The 22,500-nt window shown below is 37.3% G+C and overlaps 2 protein-coding genes across 3 annotated transcripts in view; both read left to right on the forward strand.

Moving 5' to 3' along the window:
• The window catches only part of LOC137992487 (DIS3-like exonuclease 1), a 53,848-nt gene that overhangs the window by 7,275 nt on the left and 24,073 nt on the right, over window positions 1-22,500 (forward strand). Inside the window, exons 2-13 of the mRNA XM_068837844.1 lie at window positions 6,670-6,847; window positions 9,282-9,337; window positions 10,425-10,502; window positions 11,239-11,390; window positions 12,180-12,261; window positions 12,531-12,675; window positions 16,074-16,144; window positions 17,720-17,799; window positions 18,212-18,277; window positions 19,897-19,991; window positions 21,816-21,928; window positions 22,066-22,098. Of these exons, the coding sequence (XP_068693945.1) occupies window positions 6,721-6,847; window positions 9,282-9,337; window positions 10,425-10,502; window positions 11,239-11,390; window positions 12,180-12,261; window positions 12,531-12,675; window positions 16,074-16,144; window positions 17,720-17,799; window positions 18,212-18,277; window positions 19,897-19,991; window positions 21,816-21,928; window positions 22,066-22,098 (1,098 nt within the window). The 5' untranslated portion in view covers window positions 6,670-6,720. The remainder of the gene's footprint in view (window positions 1-6,669; window positions 6,848-9,281; window positions 9,338-10,424; window positions 10,503-11,238; window positions 11,391-12,179; window positions 12,262-12,530; window positions 12,676-16,073; window positions 16,145-17,719; window positions 17,800-18,211; window positions 18,278-19,896; window positions 19,992-21,815; window positions 21,929-22,065; window positions 22,099-22,500) is intronic.
• On the forward strand, window positions 858-5,621 carry LOC137989709 (D(1A) dopamine receptor-like). 2 transcript variants are annotated; one of them, XM_068835389.1, is made up of 3 exons: window positions 858-910; window positions 2,478-2,806; window positions 4,512-5,621. In XM_068835389.1, exons 2-3 carry the CDS (start codon window positions 2,500-2,502, stop codon window positions 5,258-5,260), a joined length of 1,056 nt encoding a protein of 351 aa, XP_068691490.1. In that variant the 5' UTR covers window positions 858-910; window positions 2,478-2,499; the 3' UTR covers window positions 5,261-5,621. The 2 variants fall into 2 exon arrangements, with proteins under 2 accessions (XP_068691490.1, XP_068691483.1); XM_068835382.1 differs by lacking the exon at window positions 858-910 and having other exon boundaries at window positions 2,398-2,806.

Consider the following 22,500-nt stretch of genomic DNA (forward strand, 5'->3'; position numbering starts at 1 on the left):
CATGTTTCACTTTATCCTACAATCTACATGAAATCACACCCCTCATTTTTGAGTACTGCTCAGACTTTTCCTATAGGATGAAAGGAAAATATCAGGAGCTCATTTTGATGAGCTCCTGAAAATATATATGGCACAATTATAATTTTACCAGCTTAACTTGTGAGGATGTGATGCATGGTGTGTTTAAATTAATTGCTTTGAACAGCTTTATACATGTGAAAATGCATTCTTGAAAACAAAAATAAAAACCTACAAGTTTGGAAAGAAAGACTGATGATTATCTGTATCATTCAATTTAATCTTTTAAGCTTATTAGAAGGGGCAGTCTTGACTGCAAACCATTATTTTAGCTCGGTAGCCTTAATTTTCCTGCGATCTCTTTTTTTTCTTGTCTCATTCTGGAAAAGTTGTTCTATTTGATATATTTCATCGAATCTTCAATACTTCAAGCAAATGCAAAATGAATACGATTATTACGTACTTGGCGCACGTTAATTTTTGGCCTTCCAAAAGGCAGCCGGCCGGTGGAGGTCCAAGACGTCCAAAACGTCTGAACATGCAGGGAGAAAATACGACCCCTACTAAAGATTAAAACCGCGATAGCTCAAATCTCCTCCCCTCTAAGGTTGCTTGACTTCTCCCAACCCCAGCCCTGTTTGTTGAGGTCTCGACTTGTCCTTGCCATGGTGCGGAAGGATTTGTCAATTTTTCATTTTTACTTGATCATCGACCAAGGAAAATTGAAAATTGATCGGATATTTACTGCATGGACCATTTCTTCGATCTTGAAAGCCCCTTCTTTGAAAATTCAAAGAATCAGATTCCGATTGGAAAGGTTCTGAAAAAGAATGTTTAAAATAGATTGCTGCTATTCAATTCTTCTTTCTTCCTTTGCAAACAAAAAGTAAAGGTTTGTATTGTCATTTTTAATTTTTATGCAATAAGAAACCACGATTTTCGTATTTGTTTATGTTAGGATTGTATTCTCAACGTTCCTCGGTAAAAACAAATGAAACATTCAAAATACAAAATCCATTTTTCCATTTTCCATTTTTAATGGAAATCAAATGGATGGAAGACCCACGGACCACGTTCATGGTTTAAGCGTCCGCATTCAATTACCCTGCGAGCAAAGTCTCTTTCGATCTTCCTAGATAAGTCGGGATAAGACTAAATAAGACTAGATAAGATTCTGCCAGCCGTCTCGACATTTCGTATTGAGCATAAAGCATGCGTATTCGGGAGTCAGTCAAGCGTGACTAGTAACAGCAAACCACAAAACCAAAACATAGTTAATAGACAGGAATGGTTATGAAACCCAACAAATTTCTTTGTTGTAGGATTTTGCTCTCTTTTTTTGCCTTGACCGTGCACAAAACACAATAGTCGTTTACTCCGTACTGAGGAACTAACCAATAGAAACGTGTTGGTTATACGTAATTCATGCATAGTGTATGCGCTCAAAACAAAAAATTGTGCACGGTCGTGGACCTTGGCATCTTTGTTTGATGTTTGCCGAGCTTCAAAACCAGTCCCCTCTAGTTTCGAACAACTCTGGCAAACACACGACAACCAAGAAATCGTTTCCGTGGAAATTCAAGATAGTTCAGATTTTTAAATTGCCATTTCAATTTTTACTGAAAAAAGTTAATAAATTTCTCAATTCTGGCAAACTAGTTTCTGTAACCGACAAACGGAGGAAATACTCATGGGAATTTAGACACTTAAAAATTGTCACATTGTAGTAAATTTAAATAATATTGATGATGCGTGGCCATTGATCATGCGCACAAATTAAAAAAACAGGTTTGACAAGTCCAAACTGGAATCATCCATTTCTTTGGATGAGCGGCAAATCGAGGAAGTCGAGGCGGCTGGCAGTCTTCTTTTCACTTCCCGACTTATCTAGGAAGATCGAAAGAGACTCTGCTCGCAGGGTATCATTCAATGAGAAGAAGATCTAGAACTGCAAGGAATTTAAAATTTATATCAATAGTTTTTTAGATCAATGTGGCAATTTTTGAGTTTAAATTCAACGGAAAATAAGAAAATCGAAATAGGAAACTAGGGAAAGTCATTTTTATTGCTCTTTCATTAGAAAATAGCGAAAATTAAAAACAGTCCCTCAACTGTGTTTTTTTCTTGCATTCAAAAATCAAAATTATTGATTTTAATTTTGATTTTTCCTTTTTTTATTTAAAATAAATGGAAGGCACACGGAATATTGATTTTCATTTGCAATTTTTATATTGGATGAAAATCAAATGGACGAAAACCACACGGACCCCCGGAAACCAGATGTCAATATTTGTAAAAGAGGTTTCGAATATGTTGCGTTGTTTTTGGTTTGCTATTTTTGTCAAAACGTGATACTTGAACAATCAATATCAACACACTTTTGCCGCAACGTCATACATTTGAACGCCGATATACAAGCGAGTTTCTAATAACGGTTCCCGAACGTTTTACTTTCGTAGGGAGCCGCTGAAGGCGACTTACATGGAGAGCAGGAAAGGTCTCGTTAACCAAGAAGGTTACACTTCCAACACAAGTTTCAAGGTTACTGAATCTGAAGTACAGAGTGAATGGACCTCAACCGCAACGATTGCAATCACTGTATTTCTCGCTTTTCTTATTTTACTTACGTCGACCGGGAACCTTGTTGTATGCGGTCTTGTGTGGGTTTTTCGACGAATGCGTATCCCATCGTTTTGCTTTGTGGCAAGCATGTCCATTTCTGATTTTCTGATGGGTGTGCTAGTTATTCCAGTCAGTTTGGGATATCACATCACTTATCAAACAACAGGTAATACTCTAGAGCCAGGAAAAGCTGTTACGTGAGTAGTGGGGACCTAAAATTGAGCATTGTCACCGCTTTAGTTTAAATGATTTATAAAGGCTATCGGTTTCTTTATGGGCTGTTCTATGTCTTCATAATGAAATTCTGGATTTAAGTTAAGAGTACGAATGGTATCTCTTCTATTTTTTGCAGTGATTACGAAGGACCGAAAATTGAGTATTGTCACCGCTGCAGTTTAATTGTTCTAAAAAGGCAGTCGGTTTCTTTATGGGATGTTCTATGCAGGTTTTTGATTTAAGAGAACGAATGGTATCTCTTCCATTTTTTAAGTGATCAGGAAACGGTTAACGAAAGTTGCGGTTCACAACGCAACCAGGTTGACTATCAGACGAATGACAGTTTGATGCTGGCCCAGTTTGACGGAACTTGAATGTAGCATAGAAACCTGCAGTTTCAAGACCCAGCGCTCTGAGCTACATTCAAGTTTCTTCAAACCAGTGTAACATCTAAATATTCCAGCTATTTCTCATCCGGAATTGGTTGTTTTAGTCCGTTGTTACAGCGACAAAATATTTGTTTTCCTGAATTACACAGTTTCTGTGATTTAAACATGGTCATCTACTCATATTCAGTAGGGTTAAAATTTCATGGTTGACAAGAACGTGCCTCTGAATAAATGCTATTCGTGCTTTGAAAAACTCCGCTCGGTTTGGAGCAGGAAACTTATTTCAACAAAAAACAACCGACCACAAGAAAAAATGAATAACAACATAACAAATAGACGCTTTGAAAGAAAATGTGAAGTACGTTTCACCTAAGATCAAACATGTTGCAATAAATTATACTTGCTTTTAGATTTGATTTATTTTATTTATTTAACGAATTCGCCCAGAGGCAGGTATTATTGCAATAGGACATAAGGTCCTCTACTAGGTAAATTACCCGACCCATCCCCTAAAAGAAAAAAAGATACAAAGCCACCCACTTACAAGCACCCCTTGCTACAAAAAAGACAACTTAATAACAAACAGACTAAATACGAAAAAACTATGTTATTAAAACGATTCAGATGAAGGTTTCAAAACGTTCCACATATGCAACTAGATAGGGAAGAGAAGAAAGTTCAAAAACAGTAAACTAGAAATACGTTTCAATAGGATAGAGAGCGCGAGCTAGTAGGAAGTTATGAAACATTTGAACATGTACAACTAGTAAATATGTTGAGACGACGACACTTAGGGACAAACTCCTTGTAAGAGCGAATGTCGTTCAGATTTTGAATTAAAGTAACTAAGTTTGATCATTTCAATAAAGTGACGTAAGATGGAATTCTTTACATTTGTCCGATTTCAATGGACCGTCGAACAGTTTTTCTCGGAGTCAACCGACGGACATTTCGTATAGGCGAGGCTGCCGTCTGCAGCTCTAGTTTAAACTGAGCTTGAAATTAACCATTTCGCCAAACTCAATAAGACCAATTTGTTTTCAGCTTCTATCTTGCCTTGTAATCACATATGACGCCGATTAGTAATAAAAAGAGAAATAGGGAAGAGTAATTGGTTTTTGTGTCTTTGAACGAGTTTGCAGTTGATGGCAACTGAACGCGAAGGGCGCCGGCGCTGTCTCTTGTTTCGTGATGTTTAGAGATCACATGATTAAAAAAAGGCTTACTTTAACTCAGTAAGGAAATTGAATCTTTTGTTTTCTTCAGGTCAATGGATTTTTGGCAAGTTCTCCTGCAACTTGTGGCTTTTTTTAAACTTCCTTCTGTGCAGCGCTTCCGTTTACAATCTCTGTGTGGTCAGCGGAGATAGATACCTTGCCGTGACGTCACCTTTAAAGTATTTGTCTCTTATGAATGACCACAGAATCAGAAACATCATTGGGATTTCCTGGTTACTGGCGTTTGTGTTAGCTGGTTTCGTTACATACGGGATTAATGTCTCCAAAGTTAATTCCGATAACTGTTCAATTTGGGGTCTCCGTTATGAATTCTCAGTCACAGTGCTTGTAGTAGGGTATATTCTACCTGTTTCGTTCCTCGTATTTGTCAACGGTAAAGTCTATTGTATTGCTCATTCACATATGAACAGAATCCACGCCCAGGAAATGTCATTAGCATCGTTTTCCCACATTGCTCAAGCTCCCAGCATTGTGTCCATACCGGAAACAGTAAGAAATAATCAGAGACCCACAAGAACGAGACTGAAACAAGAGATAAAAATGTTCAAAACGTTTCTGATCGTGATATGCGCCTTCCTCATTTGTTGGACTCCCTTTGTGGTGATTCTCTTGATTGATTCAATCTTGACAGTACCAGGAGTAATCAGGCACTCCTCAATTCTGCTCCTTTACTTTAACAGTGCACTGAATCCGTTCATTTATGGATATTTTAATACTCAGTTTAGATCAGCTTTAAGCGGTAGCTTAATTCGTTTAGTAGAGCGCTTGAAGTCTTAGATTGACAACTACCAACACCGACACTTTTGCGTGATAGTAGAAACATGAGCCATGGCCCAAAGGAGGCTGGTGAAAGTTGCCCCCGCCAACAGTGACGTCACAACGAAGAGTCGCTGTTTACAGTCTTCATAGCCAATGACATCCAGGCTTAACTGAGAGTCGACCACTAACATTACGTCTTTGTGGACCAATCACGTCGACGACCAGAGAGTTTATACCATCTACTGACATTACACAAATCTCTAGAGTCTTAAGATGACTTACGCTCAGGTTGTCGAAACGTCATTCAATGTCATTCTAAACTGACTGTGGTCCGTCTAAGGACCAAACTCACCCTGACAATCCTTGCCTACTTAATTAAGTTTTGTTTATTAGACATGAGATTAATCCTTTGAAAAGAGATGACTTTAAAGTTTGAATCCCTTTTTCTGGTTCGTCTGGTATTCATGAAGGATATTATGCATCATCAACTGGGAAGTCGGAAAAATTCCGAACCCCAGATAGGATATGAACCCACGACCCTCCGTGAACTAGTGCAGATGCTCTAACCACTGAGCTACTGGAGACTTTGTGGTGAGGAAGGGTGAAATGTTGTTATAGACTGCGACTGCATCACGCAGTCACATAGTCTAATTTTAACGATATATGACTTTTAACTGCACCACGCAATCACATTAAGGCATATCGGCGATAAGTCTAGTGTTCTAATAATAATGATCACAAACAAGAGAGGACTGAAGGGAAGAGAACACATCCACCATACATTGAGTCTTCCAATGATAATTTTTTTCTATCTAATTTAGCCAGTGGTTATGATGCTCGGATAATTTAAGGGAAATAGTACCTGATTTTTTATTGTGGCTGCACGACCATGGGCTTGAGACTTCGCTGATGACTCCGTCGCTTATGATCCAGTGAAAACTAGATTGTCAGAGTCGGAAGCAGTAGCGGAAGAACCAACCAATCACAATGCTTGGAATCTTGCATTGTGATTGGTTTATTCTTCCGCTTCTGCTTCCGACTCCGACACTCTAGTTTCCACTGGATCGCAAGCGAAGGAGTCATAAGCGGAATCGGTATTATGATTCCGACTCCGACAATTTGATTTTCACAAGATCGTATCGCTCTACGCCTCTGATTACGACTCCGACTCCGTCGCTGGTGAAAACCAGCCTTAGGCAGCAGAGATTGAGCACGAGGAACGGATGGCTTTTTACCCTCTCTCTCCAATTGCCCCATATAATAAAAGACCCATTTTACGTGTATTAGAGTTTATCATGGTACAGGGATGCCTTGGCAGAGGTTGCCTGGGAACAAATGGTCTTATGGACAATATAAGTTTCCATACATGACATACACTTAAAGGCAACAAAAGTAATGGCGCCTTCCTTTAAACTTGTGTACATAAGCTCTTCGCAGCCTACGACACTGCAATGTTTTCTAAAGCAATAACGTAAAACATGATAAAAACCAACAAGCTTCTGAGGCTCAAGACAAAAAACAATCGATTGCTGGATGTTGTACGGGAGCATTACTTGCGAAAAGATGTCCCCTGCCACAGTGAAATTTGTGAGGATTGTGAACAAGGTTTGATGAATAACAATTTTTTTCCTTGAGGCAAAACACTTATTAGCTGTAAATGCATTCGATTTCGTTGAATAACTGTAGATACCCTGCCATTTTGAAGCTGCGCCTTTGAATAGGGTGGATAATACGCGATAGTGGAAAATACCGCCAATCCCCACTAGAAAGGGAGAGTTGAACACTGACCCTCTGTCATTTAAATTGAGTACTATTGACGGAAATTACATGACCGACCGTGTGAGTGTGAGACTGTGGTGGCAAGCCAGCGAACTTTGTTGGGAAGTGTGACCATATTCAAATTAGACTGCAGGACTGTGGTGGCAGACCACTGGACTCTGTAGAAAACGGCCGGCTAATCTAGCTGAGCCTGGAAATTACTGAACGAAGGAAGGCTTCACTTACTTTAGATCTTAATAAGTGTTTCACCTGGGTTCTGGTCGATAGTCCCAAACTGCAGGATAAGACGTGCTTTATCGCTGGGTTCAAATTTTGCTATAATTTTAACCCATTGACTCCCGGGGGTTCCCTATTGACGAGTAAAATCATCTGGCGTTAGACAGACCTGTTGAATTGTTGCTTGCCACCCCTTACAATGTATTTCATGAAAACATGGACCTTGTGGGTCTTGGAGAGAGAGGTGCAGCATTGCGGTTTATCACTATATCATGACTAATTATCACTTATGATATATCAAGAAATATCTTGTATGTTTCTTGTAAGCAATGTTGATAATATCATGATTAATCAATGGTTTTATAAGGGACTGATTTTTTGATATTCCGCATTAGGTTTTTATCATATAAGCATAATTTATCATGATATTATCAGAATATTTAATTAAGTAAGAATTTCTTCTTCCTCCTGTGATATAGTGATAAATCATGATATTATCAGAATATTTAATTAAGTAAGAATTTCTTCTTCCCCCTGTGATATAGTGATAAATCATGTTATTATCAGAATATTTAATTAAGTAAGAATTTCTTCTTCCCCCTGTGATATAGTGATAAATCATGATATTATCACAACATTTTTATTAAGTAAGGTTTTCTTCTACCCGGTAATAGAGTGATCAATTGTGGTATTCTCCAGCTTTATTAGAGAATTTTGATATTATCATGATATATCAAACAATCACTGTCAGTGTCTGTTCTTCTTTGTTACATGATAAAATCACTTGCGTAAGACATGATTTGAGAATGAGAGTGATACATGATATTATAGCTTGCTATTCAGAAATATATTTTTCCATGCTATTCTCAAGATTTGAGAGTGATACTTTGATATCTCAATTTACCACTTTTTCAAATTAAAGATTTGATGGCGACAATTACAGAATTTGCAAGCGAAAATTATTGAGCAACTATCATGATAATCTCAAATGATAATGATAGTTTAATATTTGACATGCACATTATGATGAAAATGATTCCTCGATATTATCATTCTATTATCACCCAAATATCAATAAAATATCCAAATATCAAGTCTCAAACAAATAACATGCTATCAAGATATTTTGATAAACCGCAATACTGCACCTTAGTGGTCTTGGATCACCTCTGTAGACTTGTTGTGAGGACCACTTCATGTTAGTGGTCAGTAGAACTCTCCCTGTGCAGCACTCCATTTTAACACCTCTCTTACACCTTTTTGTTCTTTTTACACATTTAGATGATATTAAACTATTACTAATTTACCATTAATCCACTTCTTATTTATTTTGCTCACGCATAGGTATTCACAAAATTTAATTGATTAACCCATCGACATCCAAACCGGCTGAAACCGGCCAGACTTAGTATTTTACTCTGTCTAACGCCAGACAATTTTACTTGTCAATGGGGAACCCCTGGGAGTCAATGGGTTAAATTATGCAGTTAAATGAAATTTAACATAATTAAATTTTGTTGTAATAAAATGTTGCATTTCTGTTATGATACAGTATGTAACACTACACACATATATGTACATGTACATGTACCGGTAGTACATAATAAGAATAAGATCACAACTTTCTTGTAATGGCATGATGAACATACCTGGAGGATTTCATAAACTTGCTAAACTCCAGGCTCTCCTGTCTGATTTTAGACCAACATGTATGATGTAGTTTACTAATTTTCAAATTAAATTAAAGCACTTTTTTTTCAACTTCATAATGTGGTTCTTTATTGATGTTTAATCTAAAACCAAACACAGTTCACAACATTTTCTGCCAGAAAAGTTGGAAATACATGTATCTGTGAGAAAGTCCATTGCATTTGGATTTGTAGGAGTAGCCTGCATAACCAGTTTTCTCAAGTCTAGCAAAGATTTCCTGCATTCTGGCCACACAAAAGTTGGGGCGAAAACAAAGTTTGGAGGATGGGTGGTAGTGTCAAGTCCCTGCAAAATTAATGCCGTTTTAAATTTGCTGGTAATGTCATGTTTATAGGAAGTGGAAACCAACTATCATCATTGCTGACCCATTATGTAGTGCCAGATTGCCAGGTGTGTTCAATGATGATCTTAATTCACAAAGCTCTTCATGTTGAGTACTAATGTGGTATGGGGTTGAACTTTTTTATTTAATATTCAAACTTTTCACCCCTAAAGGGTGCTCCATTGACTATTAAAATCATCTCGGGTACGACAATGTGTAAGAGTGTCACTTTAAGGGGGCAAAGGGATACAAAAAAGTCTGCTTACGAGCCTAGAAGGCCCATCAGGCCGGCGCTTATCCGGTTTCTGTAGCATGAAGTGACTAGGAATATTTCCACTCCCCCCTGGATGGGATGCCACTGCCCATCGCAGGGTTACCCCCAGCATTAAATTCGCCAGTACCCATTTATACACCTGGGTGGAGAGAGGCACCGTGGGAGTAAAGTGTCTTGCCCAAAGGGATATAAAGGGGACATAACTTGTTGGAGTGGACCTACATGTAGGTGTTGCTAACCCATTCACCCCTAAGGGGCTCCTAATTGATGATTATTACCGTGTGGTGTACAGTCATGTGATAGACACAGTAAAATTTATAAATGGCTGTTTTAGGAGGGAAAGTTCAAATAAAAATAAAAATATTAATGTGTGCAGACGAGCCGTAAGTCTGTGATTCACAGAATTCCTGTTTCGTCCTTGGCCAGAGTCTGTGTTCTCGGCGCTGACCAGAAAATTCGACTCTGGGGATGAGAGTGGATACGCAGGTATTATCTACGGTATTAAGAATGCCATGCCAACTAGCTTGCACCTGCTGCTTCAAATACATTGTACCAACCTGTGTGAATACTCTTTTTGCTTTTTACAATTTGAAGCTATAATAGACTTTCAACAATAAAAAAAAAAATATTACATTGGGTGCAAAGGTTCAATGTTGTTTATTCTGTATTTAATGTGAATAATCCGGATGGCATTTAACTGGAAAGGTTGAAATTAATTTATTAAAAAAAAAAAATTAAACAAGTTTTTCTTGATTTGTGCCCAAAATACCACAAACGAATGAGCCCAAATTCTAACTATGAACATTGCTGTGGTGGTGTGCTGTTAGTTTTTGAAAATCATGAAATAGTTTTGTGAAGTTTGTTGTAATTTTCATGATTAGGTTTCCAAAGATTTCTTAGAAATTTTCGAGAGCTTGGATATTCAAGGAGTTATTTTCTTCCAAACAGTCGTCAATTTTGTAAGTACCAATCTTTTTATTAGGTTTGATTATAATTACATGTAATGCTTTCATTTTTTGGCATTATTTTAATTTATTCATCTGCAGGTAAATGCCAATTTTCTGTTCTGGCTTCGTCTGTTCTTTTCTCTCTGTTATTTAGGGGTTGGCATTGTGTGAGCCAGGGCCCCATGCAGTTAGTTCATTAATAATTTAATATTTTTAATTATTAACACTGTATTGTATACTCAGGCCTCTACATCATCAAAGCAAAGACAAAAAAGTAGCGAAAAAACGTTGGGGTTGTGATTTGTTGCAAATTTCGCAAACTTTGTAAAATTCACAAGGCGGCTGCGGTGGCTAAAGAAGAAAACACAAAGAAAATAGCACAAAAATTGTAAAATGCAATTTTTTTGCAACTTTTAGGATATTGTGTTTCTGATTGGTCAATGTTGAGTGTAATGTAGAAGTTGCTATGGAAACACAGCTATGGAGTAATTATGTTGAGTTATAAGTTTTGGTAATAAATTTAAAATCCGTTAATCTACTAATAATTATTAATAATCATTAAACCAATAACAACTGTTGTTTTGTGGTGTTCTTGTAGCTTTTAGAAATTCCATGAATTCTTGGTGTGGTTTGCTTAAGTACCAGTTCAAAGATCTTTGGTAATGATTTTACCAATACTAAAGAGTAATTAGACTGATCTCTGACCGCTATCTTTGTTGTCTACGTTGTACTGCGCTATTCTCCCCAGGTTCAGCACCAAGGAGGAAGAAAGCTGCACATTCAGTTAAAGAATCTTGTCAATGACAGCAGACAGCAATGCATGATATTTAGCAATGAGTTCTGTGATGGAGCATATGTTGCCAGGCAACCAGGGGAGACAGTAGAAGACTGGCAGTGGAGGTATGTAGGGCATATAGAAAACTAGGAATCTGGAAACCAGACTACAAAAGATTGAATTGCAATCCATAAGTCTGAAATGAAACCTGAAATGGAACCTGGAAAATCAAAGTCACCTTGGAAAATACATTAAATTTTATTTAATAATAACTGGGTAAATGGTACAAAATCACCTTAATTAAAATTATTAATGAAAAATCATTGATTGAGTGTTTTTTCCTCATTTTTTAGACAAAAAGAAGCAAGTACTATTATCTATACTTGGAGGAAAAACATTTCTTTGTCAATTATGACAAGAATAAAGCATACAATATCATTAATGTTGTTTCATGCTGTTAGTGGCAATTGTGCAATCTATTGTACAGTACTACTGGTAGCTTTTATTCAGCAGAATGTTCCATCTTTTGTCCAACAGTTGCTCTTAGACTAATCCTTGTATCACTGTGTGAAATTTTTGTATAGCTCCTTTGCTCTTCTTGTACAGTTTAATATTGGCCAATATTAAATTGGTTTTACCAAGAGTACATGTACTTGGCTTGCTGGGTCGCCTACATGTACAGTCATGTGCTTCTAATCCTGTAGTAAACTGTAAAAAATATAGCCCCTTTCCCCCGGTAATTTTTTAATTGCAATTTTGCTTAACTGTGTGCTCCTTTTCCATTATTTTTTGTAAAAGGTCCTTTTGAGGAGTACTACATGTAATTAAAATAAGGCTTTATTTTTTTATAGGTATGCAATAATTATTATTTCCATCCTACTGTACAATGTATATGAATTCCATTTTTTCCTCAGATGCATTTACAATGGTGCTGTTTGGTATCATAACCATTTGAGGCAAAGACTTCCTATTGTTGTACTGGCCAAAGACCAACAGGTACAGTGTGATAATTTGAATTTTAAGTGCTAATTTCAATTTTAAAAAGCTCCTTCTTGTGCTTGCCTTGCATTTTTTACTCAAAGGTCCATCAGTATACAATGTAGTCTCATTGACCTTTTGTTATCAATTTTGCAGCTATTAGGCCTTCCTTTTTACCTGATCAATAATCTTCAGATTAATTTTCTTTTTGCTATAAAGTAAATGATTTTTTTTTTGCTTTAAATTCATTCTTACCGTCCAACACTGTCTTCATGTAATTTCTTAAGGCTGTGGAGAGTTATGGGAACAAAAATCTTGGTGTGTTTGTTATGAATTTGGAGAACTACCTTGTCAATTTCTATCCTGATGTTCAAAGTGTGCTTGAATTGTACTATTCCTTGGCTGCTGTTCATGCTGAATTGAAAGAGTTGGGTAAGTTATAAGCAATGGTATCCGGTTTTGAGCAACAAAAACAATTGATCAAGTGAAGATATGATTCTTGCAATTGTGAACACAATTTCAACAATAGAGAAGCCTGAAAAATTCAGGACTTCAACGGGGTTTGAAACTGTGACCTTGTGATACCGGTGTGACCCTCCAAGCAACTGAGCTACAGTAGGAAGCCACTGACGTTGGGAGCTGGTCATTTGTGGGTTCTAATGTTCCCGTGATGAATGAATCAACAATGATTTGTTAAAATTGTGTTCATAACTGCAAGGATGATACATGTAGCTTCACCTAATTTCATATCTGCAGTTCAATACAATGTATATGATTCAATTCATACGTGTTTATCATTTCATCGTTAATTAATTAATAACAACTTTGAACAAGTTGAATAATGAGGACTTATTAAGGCATTTATTCAATAATACAAATCTGTACTTCCCAGCATCATTAAAAACGATCAGACAGGGTTTATGAAGAACAGATTTATTGGAGAAAATATCCGGCTCATAGACTGTATCATCCAATATGCCGCAAAGGAAAACATTCCTGGTCTACTGCTCTTTATAGACTTCGAAAAAGCTTTTGACTCGCTCGAATGGTCGTTTATTGTCAACTCCTTACGCTTTTTTGGGTTTGGCCCATCGATCATTAATTGGGTAAAAGTTCTCTATTGTAAAACTGAAAGTTGCGTTCTAAATAACGGGTGGTCAACCAACTTTTTCCAGACTCTACGAGGCGTTAGGCAAGGTTGTCGCTTGTCGCCATATTAATTTTATTTATTCTTTCCGCTGAAGTGTTAGCCAAGGCAGTTTGAAATAACGTAAACATAAAAGGCATCTCTGTTGACAATAACGAAATTAAAATTAGCCAATATGCAGACGATACCACGCTTATTTTGGATGGCTCAAGAGAAGCACTTGCTTCAGTACTTAATTTGCTAGAGGACTTCATTAAAGTCTCCGGTCTCAGACTGAATAATAAAAAAACGGAAGCTCTTTGGATAGGTTCCAGCATTGGCAATGAACAGCTTGTTTTGCCAGGAAGGGATTTTAAGTGGACGAAATGTAACGTGAAAACCTTAGGGTTGTGGTTGTCATTCAAACCTGAAATATCCGCATGCTTAAATTATAATGAAAAGATTGAAAAGATAAGAAAAATTCTGAGTTGCTGGAAGTGCCGAAGGCTAACCTTGCTGGGACGAATCACCGTGCTCAAGTCCTTAGCCGCCTCGCAACTAGTCTACTTGTTATCTCCTATGCCTTCCAATTATCATGCAATAAACGAGATTAATACATTGTTCTATCAATTCCTTTGGAACGGGAAGGGAGACAAAATCAAACGAAAAATTATGATTAATGACTACTGCGAGGGAGGCCTTAAAATGATCGACCTTGTCTCTTTCGATAAATCGCTTAAAACAACGTGGATAAAAAAATAGTTTTATTCCACGAATAACGGAAAATGGAAAGTCTTTATCGACCTAGCTTTGAAAAATCACGGATGCAAAAACGTATTTACTGGTAACCTGACGTGTTTCTCAAAGAAATATTGGAAATCTGGGCGGAAGTAAATTTTGAACAGCAATTAGCGTCTTTGGAGCATTTCCAAGAACAAAACCTATGGCACAATTCCTAAATAAGAATAGAAAACAAACCAATCTTCTTTAAAGACTGGTGCTCAAAAGGCATTACTAAAGTAAATCATTTTGCAAAACCCAGAATGCAATACGTGTAGCTACCTTTCTCTAAAAGATTTCCAGTTAACATACGATCTGAATGCTGCTCCACTTCGTTTTTACGGTCTTATATCAGCTGTCAAGGCACTTGGCAATAGCAGCCTCAAGCAAGTGAACGACAATAAACAAGAATACAAACCTCTTAGCACAAAATTTTTAAAGTCCAAAAAAGTTAGTGCACTGGTTTACAAATCCTTAGTCAGAAACAAAGGTGAAGCTCCAAGGAATAGCCAAAAGAAATGGCTTATGGACTGCAGTTGTTTCAGCAGTGAAAACCTTGACTGGAGCTCGGCATATCTTTTGGCATTGCGGTGCACCAAAAGTACAAAGTTATTTGAGTTTCATTTTAAATTTCTTCACAGACGTCTGGCAACTAACAATTTTCTGTTCAAAATTAAGCTGAAGGAAAATGAAAATTGCACCTTTTGTGAAAATGCGCCTGAAACACTAATACACCTTTTCTGGACATGTCAAAAAACTTCTAAGCTTTGGAAAAGCGTAATGGAATGGCTACAAAATATGAATATTATACAGAACAATTTCACGCTACTGAATACTACTGCTCTCGGACTAAAGCCTGACAACTCGAAATATGCCCTCCAAATTAACTACTGTTTACTGCTAGCACGATATCACATCTGGCTTGCCAAAACAAACGAAACTTTACCCCACTTTGAGCATTATTTGGTTCTTCTGAAATCAAGATACGAGCTGGAGACAAAAGGTGGTGATAGGAAAAAATGGGAACCTCTTGCAGTGTATATTGAGATTGAAAAAAACTTCTGTAATTCAACCGGCTATCTGTAATGACCCTATTCCCGCAGGACGTGATTGACGCTTTCTTCTCTAACGTGAAATAAGTCCCTCTTAAGGCTTAAATCAGGGCCGATAGATGGTAAATATTGTAGCTTGGCCTGTACGAGTACCAGCTTTGTATTGCTCCGCTTTATTTATTTATTTTTTTGCTTATTTGTGCTTTTTATTTTTATCTAGGCTGTTTTTTTTTCTTGTACCTGCATGTCCTTTGTAACTTCATTTTGTATTTAAATAAAAAAAATAAAACTAAAAATAAAAATAATGTTTAAGGAAAATTTTGTGGGCTTCTTTGTATTACCGGGCACATCATTGTTTATAATTACGCTCGCTTCTGATCTTTCAACATTAAATTTTGTGAAGCACAGCCGGCCCGTCATTTTCACATTCTCTTGCGAAATCTACATACATCGCCAAATATAGGTCATGTAGACCTACAGATATTGAGAGCTTTATGACCATATTTGGGCAGTGTATCAATGTGTTGAATTATAAAATACTTATTATCTCCTACATTAATAAGAATTATCACTCTTTTGTTTCAAATGATGTAATACACTTTCCAAAATTCAATTTCGTTGCTGATCTTTGGAACTCCTCTGTAGCTCGGAAAAATACTAAACAACTTGAAAATTATCAGCACAAATTATATGTAAGCCATGGGATATGAGGTAACAGCTGCGTGTGGATAGTTATTGTGAGGTCAGGCAGAACAGCACCTTTATGATTGTTGTACATGTAGTAAATTCTTGTGTTATACCTGTAATTTTAATAGATATTTTTTTCAAAAACGAATTAATTTTGTTCTTTTTATCATAACATTAATTTTTAGTGAATGAGTCAGTCACAAGGGAATATTCTGAGTACTTGCCATTAGAAGTTCTCGAAGCTGGAATCAAATCTGTAAGGAATGTTTTTGCAGTTGTAGTAGGAGAAAATGAAGATAAAATAAAGTGCCAATCATGCCAAAGTCTGTTCAGCGCTCTTTCATGCTTGACAGTTGCTGAAACTTAATATTCTTTTGTTTGCTGGACATTTTTGTAAAGCTAATTATAATACAGTAAACACCCACATATAAGAACAGGCTGATTGTGTTCTTATTTGAGGGGTGCTTAGTGAGAAATCAGCCTGAAAGTGTTCTTAAAATGTTCTTAAAATTGGTTTCAGAAATACTTCAAATTATGTATTACTACAGGTTTAATTAACATACAATGCTGTTTTGTAATAGATTTTATAGTTTGTAATGGTCCTGAAAACCATAGTACTTTGATATAAGTTACCGTACTGTATTGCTGCCTTATTCTAATACCCTTTCCCCTTATATTAAAAACATGTTTTATTTATCAGCCTGAATTTGTTCTTATTTATGTGGTGCTTTATTGGCCAAATTTCAGCCTGATGTTCTTAATCCACTTGTTCTTATATGCGGGTGTTTACTGTACCTAGTTCTTATCCGAGAATACTAGATTAAATTGTCATACACAATTGAAGACGCAGTATTAGGCGGAAAAAGGCTGGGCATAAATGTCGTCCAGGACCCAAGTGCCCCTGCCACTGTGAGGCCAGTCACTGGGGCTTAAAGCTAGTGTCAGCAAGTGGCATACTGGCCATGCACGTAGCACAGCTGCCCTGAGCAGCTTGTACCTGTGCCAAACTCCTAGAAGGTTAGGCCAGCAAGGGGAAGTGGATGTGCCATCGTTTCTCACCCAAGCTAGGGCAACCCCTGCATCCCTTTAGTGTGGGACTAAAGTGTTGACCCCGTCAGCACTTATCCCCAAACCAGTTTTATGAAAAATGACAAAAAAGAAAACCGGTATCGCAAGGTCAGCGGTTCATTAAACCCGGTTGAAGTCCTGAATTTTTCAGGCTTCTACGCAATTGTAAAAATCGCATTCATAACTGCGAGGATCATAGCTTCACTTGATTTCATATCCGCAGTTCATATATGATCCATTTCATATATAATTTCATCGTTGATACATTAACTACAGTTTATGCTAAAGCAGAAACAGCCAATATTTTTTTAGTCTGACCATTTGATTATAGGTACACTGATGGCAGCACTGGCTTTTTTTTATTGCTTTTTGAGCCAGGCAATAAACAAGACAACTACATGTACTTTTAGCATCACACCAAAAAGTCACTAAAGGAACTCGTTCCAGTGACCTTTCATTTACATGTACCTGTATTTGTTTTTATTGCAAATTACACATCACTATAGCCCATTTCCTACATGTAGCTGCTGCATGCCTCAGTTTCAAAGCTAGTCCTGGTGCACAACCATTCACATGGAAATGAGTTGCGTATTCTTATTCAAATCAAACTCATTTCCCTTACAATAGTTTAGCACCAAGACTCGCTTTGAAACCGAGACAAACTCTGAAATACCCAATTGGAAAAAATATTGAACAAGTACAAAAAACTCGTAGACAAGCAAGTTGGTCAAGGAAGATTACTTTCCTATGATTACGTTTTTAGGGTCGCTTCATACAAGGGTGCCTGAACGTCAATAAGCATTGTGCACAAGATGAAGCATTTGTTCAGAAGTCTGAAAAGTGGTAATTTGAATTTTGACAACAAATCTGGAACCTCTGAGAATTTTCTTCTGTTTTCTTTGCGATATTATTTTTTTTTACATAATTTTTATTTCTTCAACCTTAAATATGTTATTATTTAAGGTTCCCCAAGGCAATTATTATTGAACTTTTTTGATCAAGGTTTCACTGACATAAACTGCAGACTTGTAATAATTAGTTGCACTCTGTGACATTAATTTCGAATATCAGCACCAATAATAATTGTTATGATTGTCTATTGTCTGTTTTATTCTGGAAATCTTGATTGAATCATCCTGTCTTACAATGCTTGATAGATTTATGCCTGAAATGTACAACGCAATAAGGAAAATACATGTACACTGTACAGCTGTACCAGTAATTTAACATGAAACGCATTCCCTCTTTCTTAAAGGGAGAATATTTCAAGTTCCAAAGACTCGTTTGATTCAGACATCTTAGTTTCTGGCATGGTGAATAGGTACGGTTATAAAATTTTACAATGGTAAACTAAAAGTGGTAGACAGTAAAGACTGTTTCCTTGTAGCAATGATTTTTACTGGACAGATATCTTTGTTGTTGTAAAATTAATAATTTTGTTGATCTGGTCTTAGTTTGCACATTCCCTGGCCACTTGTTACAGTGCTAAAATCAGTTAGTTTGTAAATGCTTCAAGAGGATCCTGACGTCAAGGACTGACCCAACTAACTGAAGTGAGGCCCACGTTTTATAGAAGTAAAGGAGAGAGACATTATGTCCCATGAATCAAGGGTTCACCACATGACTCGATATCCAATCTGCCAGGCCAGAGGTTGCAATGTATCCCTGGATTGGGTGCCATACCTTGGCAGGGTGGGATCCTTCGATCCACCCTTGATGCTAATTCCCATATTATTTAATAATTATTCCATGAGCGCGCGTTGGATATGAGTTGATAGATAGCCAACGAGGCGCGTAGCGCCGAGTTGGCTATAATCATCTCATATCCAACAAGCGCGAGCGGAATAATTGTTTTATTAAAAACGCCCCCAAAATATAGAAAACTAGACTACAATAAAAATAAAAAGGCCCAAAAAATCACGCATATGCTTGCCGTGTTTGTAGATCATGGTATAATGGCTCATAACACCCGATGGTTTAGCCAATCAAAACTCTCGAATTGCATTATCCAATGATCCAGTTTTTAATAATCTAGGATAGCTCTGCAGGCCTCGGTTGTTCGAAAGGTGGATAAAAATATCCAACGGATAAACACTAGCAAAACCAATCGAGTTATCCAGTGGATAGCGCTATCCACCCTTCGAACAACTTGGGCCAGACTCAGCTATTGAAAAATCATGACCTAAACCACATCATGCTTGAATATGCCGTTTCCAAGTTCTCTTGAGCCTTATTAAAGAAAACAAGTGGAGTCTTCAGAAAATTAACCTCGCATTTGATGTATTCTTAAAATGGCTTTGACAAAGCGGCTGAATTGAACCCAGAAATATCCTACTTTTATTAAAAACTGAACTACGGATATGAGATTTCCAGCATTTTCATTGGCTCACCGAACACAGGCTATCAGTTCATATACCTAATATGGTCAAAGAACGCGTCAGCAATAAAGCGAGCTGAAAACATTTTGTCGACAAAAGCTGTTTTGGACCGGAATTGACCGAGGCAGAAATCAATGCCTCAGTGGAAGAGTTATTGATCCTGGAGTTTTTAATGAACAATTATTCTACTCGGGCTTGCTGGATATAAAATGATTATAACCAACTTGACGCTACACGCCTCGTTGGTTATCTATCACTTCACATCCAGCACGCCCTTGTAGAAAAATTGTTGAGTTAACTTGAGTAGCCATCTTCAACGCGCACTATTTCATTAATTTATGTGCATGTGGAATTCTAAATAATCATTTAGGTAGTTAGATAACTTTGTAACTTCACTTTTTCCTTTAAGTTAGTAGAAGTTCTAGTCTAAGGGCACAATATTAGTTTACTATATGTGCCCCTCTTCTCTTCTTTTCATGTAATATATACATGTATTCAAGAATTGGAAAGGAGAAAAAAAAATCGTAATTAAGATAATGTGAATCAACGTTGTTCCTAATAGAAACCGAGCCATCCATGGTGATATTGTTGTAGTAGAAATGCTCCACAAATCGCAATGGAAAGGAAGGACAATCTCAATCAGGAACAGGGAGGAAAGTGAGTGATAACAAAGTTTATCATATTTCTGCCTCAATCAGATGCAATTGAATTGTTTATACCATTAAAGAACGAAAATTGGCCTTTTGTTCTCTGAAGACAAGTGTGCTTTATTAAAAGCGTCAGCGGCACCCAACGTCAATTTTCGGAAATTATCTGTTCGGAAGACGATCTGAGATCTAGAACTTTCGGAACATTTGTAGTAAAATTTCTTGCTTGCCTGCCTGTCCTAGGATTTTCCAACATCTAAAACATGGTATAATGGCCCATTTTTAACGGATTTTTACCCTAAAAAAGGTCACCTAGAATTTTCGGGAGCCTTTTTTGGTGGCTGAAATTTTCGAAAAGGTAAGTTTTGATCCCTATAATTTTCGGATCACTACACTTTCAGCTAGGGAATCCGACCAGATGAAAAATTTTAGGGCATAAAAATATGCCTATATCCACCGTTTAAATACTAAAATACGTTTGACTATGCTATGTTTAAGTGGTTTTGAACTATATTCTCGTTGGGTGCCCCTGAAGCGTGCTACATTAAGCACAGTCATGTGGATAATGCAAAGCAGTGTGGGTGAGAAATTGTGCTTATCAGATATGGCCCCTACGGCGCCGTGCTTTCATTGTAAAACTATTGAGAAAATCCCGGTATGAGTGGAGTACCCATTGGTGCGACAAGGCCGCAAAACGCCGTACGGCTCTGCTAGGAACACGTACTGCTCCGTGCGATGCGATTTTAGAAGATTTTGTCGCTTTTAAACATCCAAGTTATAGACCTTATTCATAAATGGCGGCCAATTTATAATTCTTTTGTCGAAGTGCAAATTAGCCTACCAAGCCTCGATACCATACAGTGAATTGAAAAGAATTCTTGCTCAAAAATGAATTATAAATGTGACCGCCATTTATGAATAAGGTCTATTTACAACCAGAAAAGCAAATGCAAACAACATAATAGAAAAATTTTCTGGGCACATTTTTGTAACTTATGTTGTCCAAACTGTATGTTCTGAGTGCTCATTAATAGTTTAAAGAGCCCATATGATGAAATGCTTATTGACTGAGTTTACTGTAGGTCAGGCCGGACATGAAAATATTTGGCCCTCGGTCATGGCGCTCGGTCCGTATGCCATGACCTCGGGCCAAATATTTTCCCCTCCGGCCCTCCCACTAAGTACACACATATTACTTTCCTCCCTGAGCATCCCATAATGTCCTTCGAAACAGAAATAAAAATGGCCGCCGTATCTGCAAAAAGGTCTATTGACCAATGGAGCTCTCAGCTGACCTGGTTACTCTATCTCAGGGTTGAGCAATTGAATCCCGCTGCTGCCTGGAATTTTTTCAGGCTTGCTTGCAATATTGGTTATTTACCTGCTATGATCTTTCATTTCATCCTCTTTCACTTTAAAGACCTGGTAAATGCGGTATCTTTTAAAATTTGCCTTTTTTTGCTTGATTATACATATTATGAAAAGTTTATTTCTCTCTTCAATTCAAATTATGAGCTTTTACTTTGTACATTTTTGAAAATGGTACGCAGTGGATGACAAATGGGGAAGACTCGTAGTGGCATCTCAAAGAAATCAGAAACCATTACAAAACCCTCGTGTCGTGGAGGGGTGGGTGTGGGGTATCTCCCCATTCCTTGTGGTTCTGTACCTTCTAGAACCCTCCTGCGTTCCGTGCCTTGTTTCGGTTTAAAACAGTTGAGGTTTTACTGCCAATTTTTTCTCTACTTTCAGTTGTCCAGCAAATTACTGTTATATATGCACCTTGAAGTATATACAGAAGAAAGAAATACTGTTGTGTGTAATCTTTTATTAGATGAACAAGCCACATCTGGAGAAGACCAAAGTGATGTCATTCCTACTGGCCGAGTGATTGGAGTGTTCCAAAGAAACTGGAGAGATTACGTGGCCAGCTTTGATGAGAACGAGGTAACAAACTGACTGACTGAGATTTGGAATGTGCCTGAGTTCATGTTGTAATTAAAAAGTTGGAGATTTATGTAGGTGCACTACGTTGATCTTTTTGACCGATAAAGGTTATCTTTGCTTAATATTTGATTCCTTAGGAGTCACAAGGAACAAGAAAGACAGGTGGAAAGGTATATGATAAATTACGAAAAAGTTACAAATAATCATTTATCAACTGCCTTCTTTGGCGTTGCTGTGTTATATGAAAATCGATGGTTGAGTGAGTTAGGGTGAGTGCAGAAGATGATGTATTGAGTGAAATGCACTTAATCTGGTTTCATTTCTCTTTTTCGTCTACTTATCCAAACACAAGTTTACCGCTTCACTCCACACAACGCTCCATCATCGACCGGCAGTGATTTAGTAATCATACTTGTAATTGAATGTGTTCCGTGTATCCGTGTATGTAACATTTCTCTGTTTCAGTCAATTGTTAAATGCATTTTGGTTGGGTCTTATGAGTACTCGATAGGCTCTTTGGCCTGGTAAGGACTTGAACCCAGAAGTGGGATTTAGTGTGACTTGCCGGGCTA

This window comes from Montipora foliosa, chromosome 2, assembly GCF_036669935.1.
Source record: "Montipora foliosa isolate CH-2021 chromosome 2, ASM3666993v2, whole genome shotgun sequence".
Lineage (NCBI taxonomy): Eukaryota > Metazoa > Cnidaria > Anthozoa > Scleractinia > Acroporidae > Montipora > Montipora foliosa.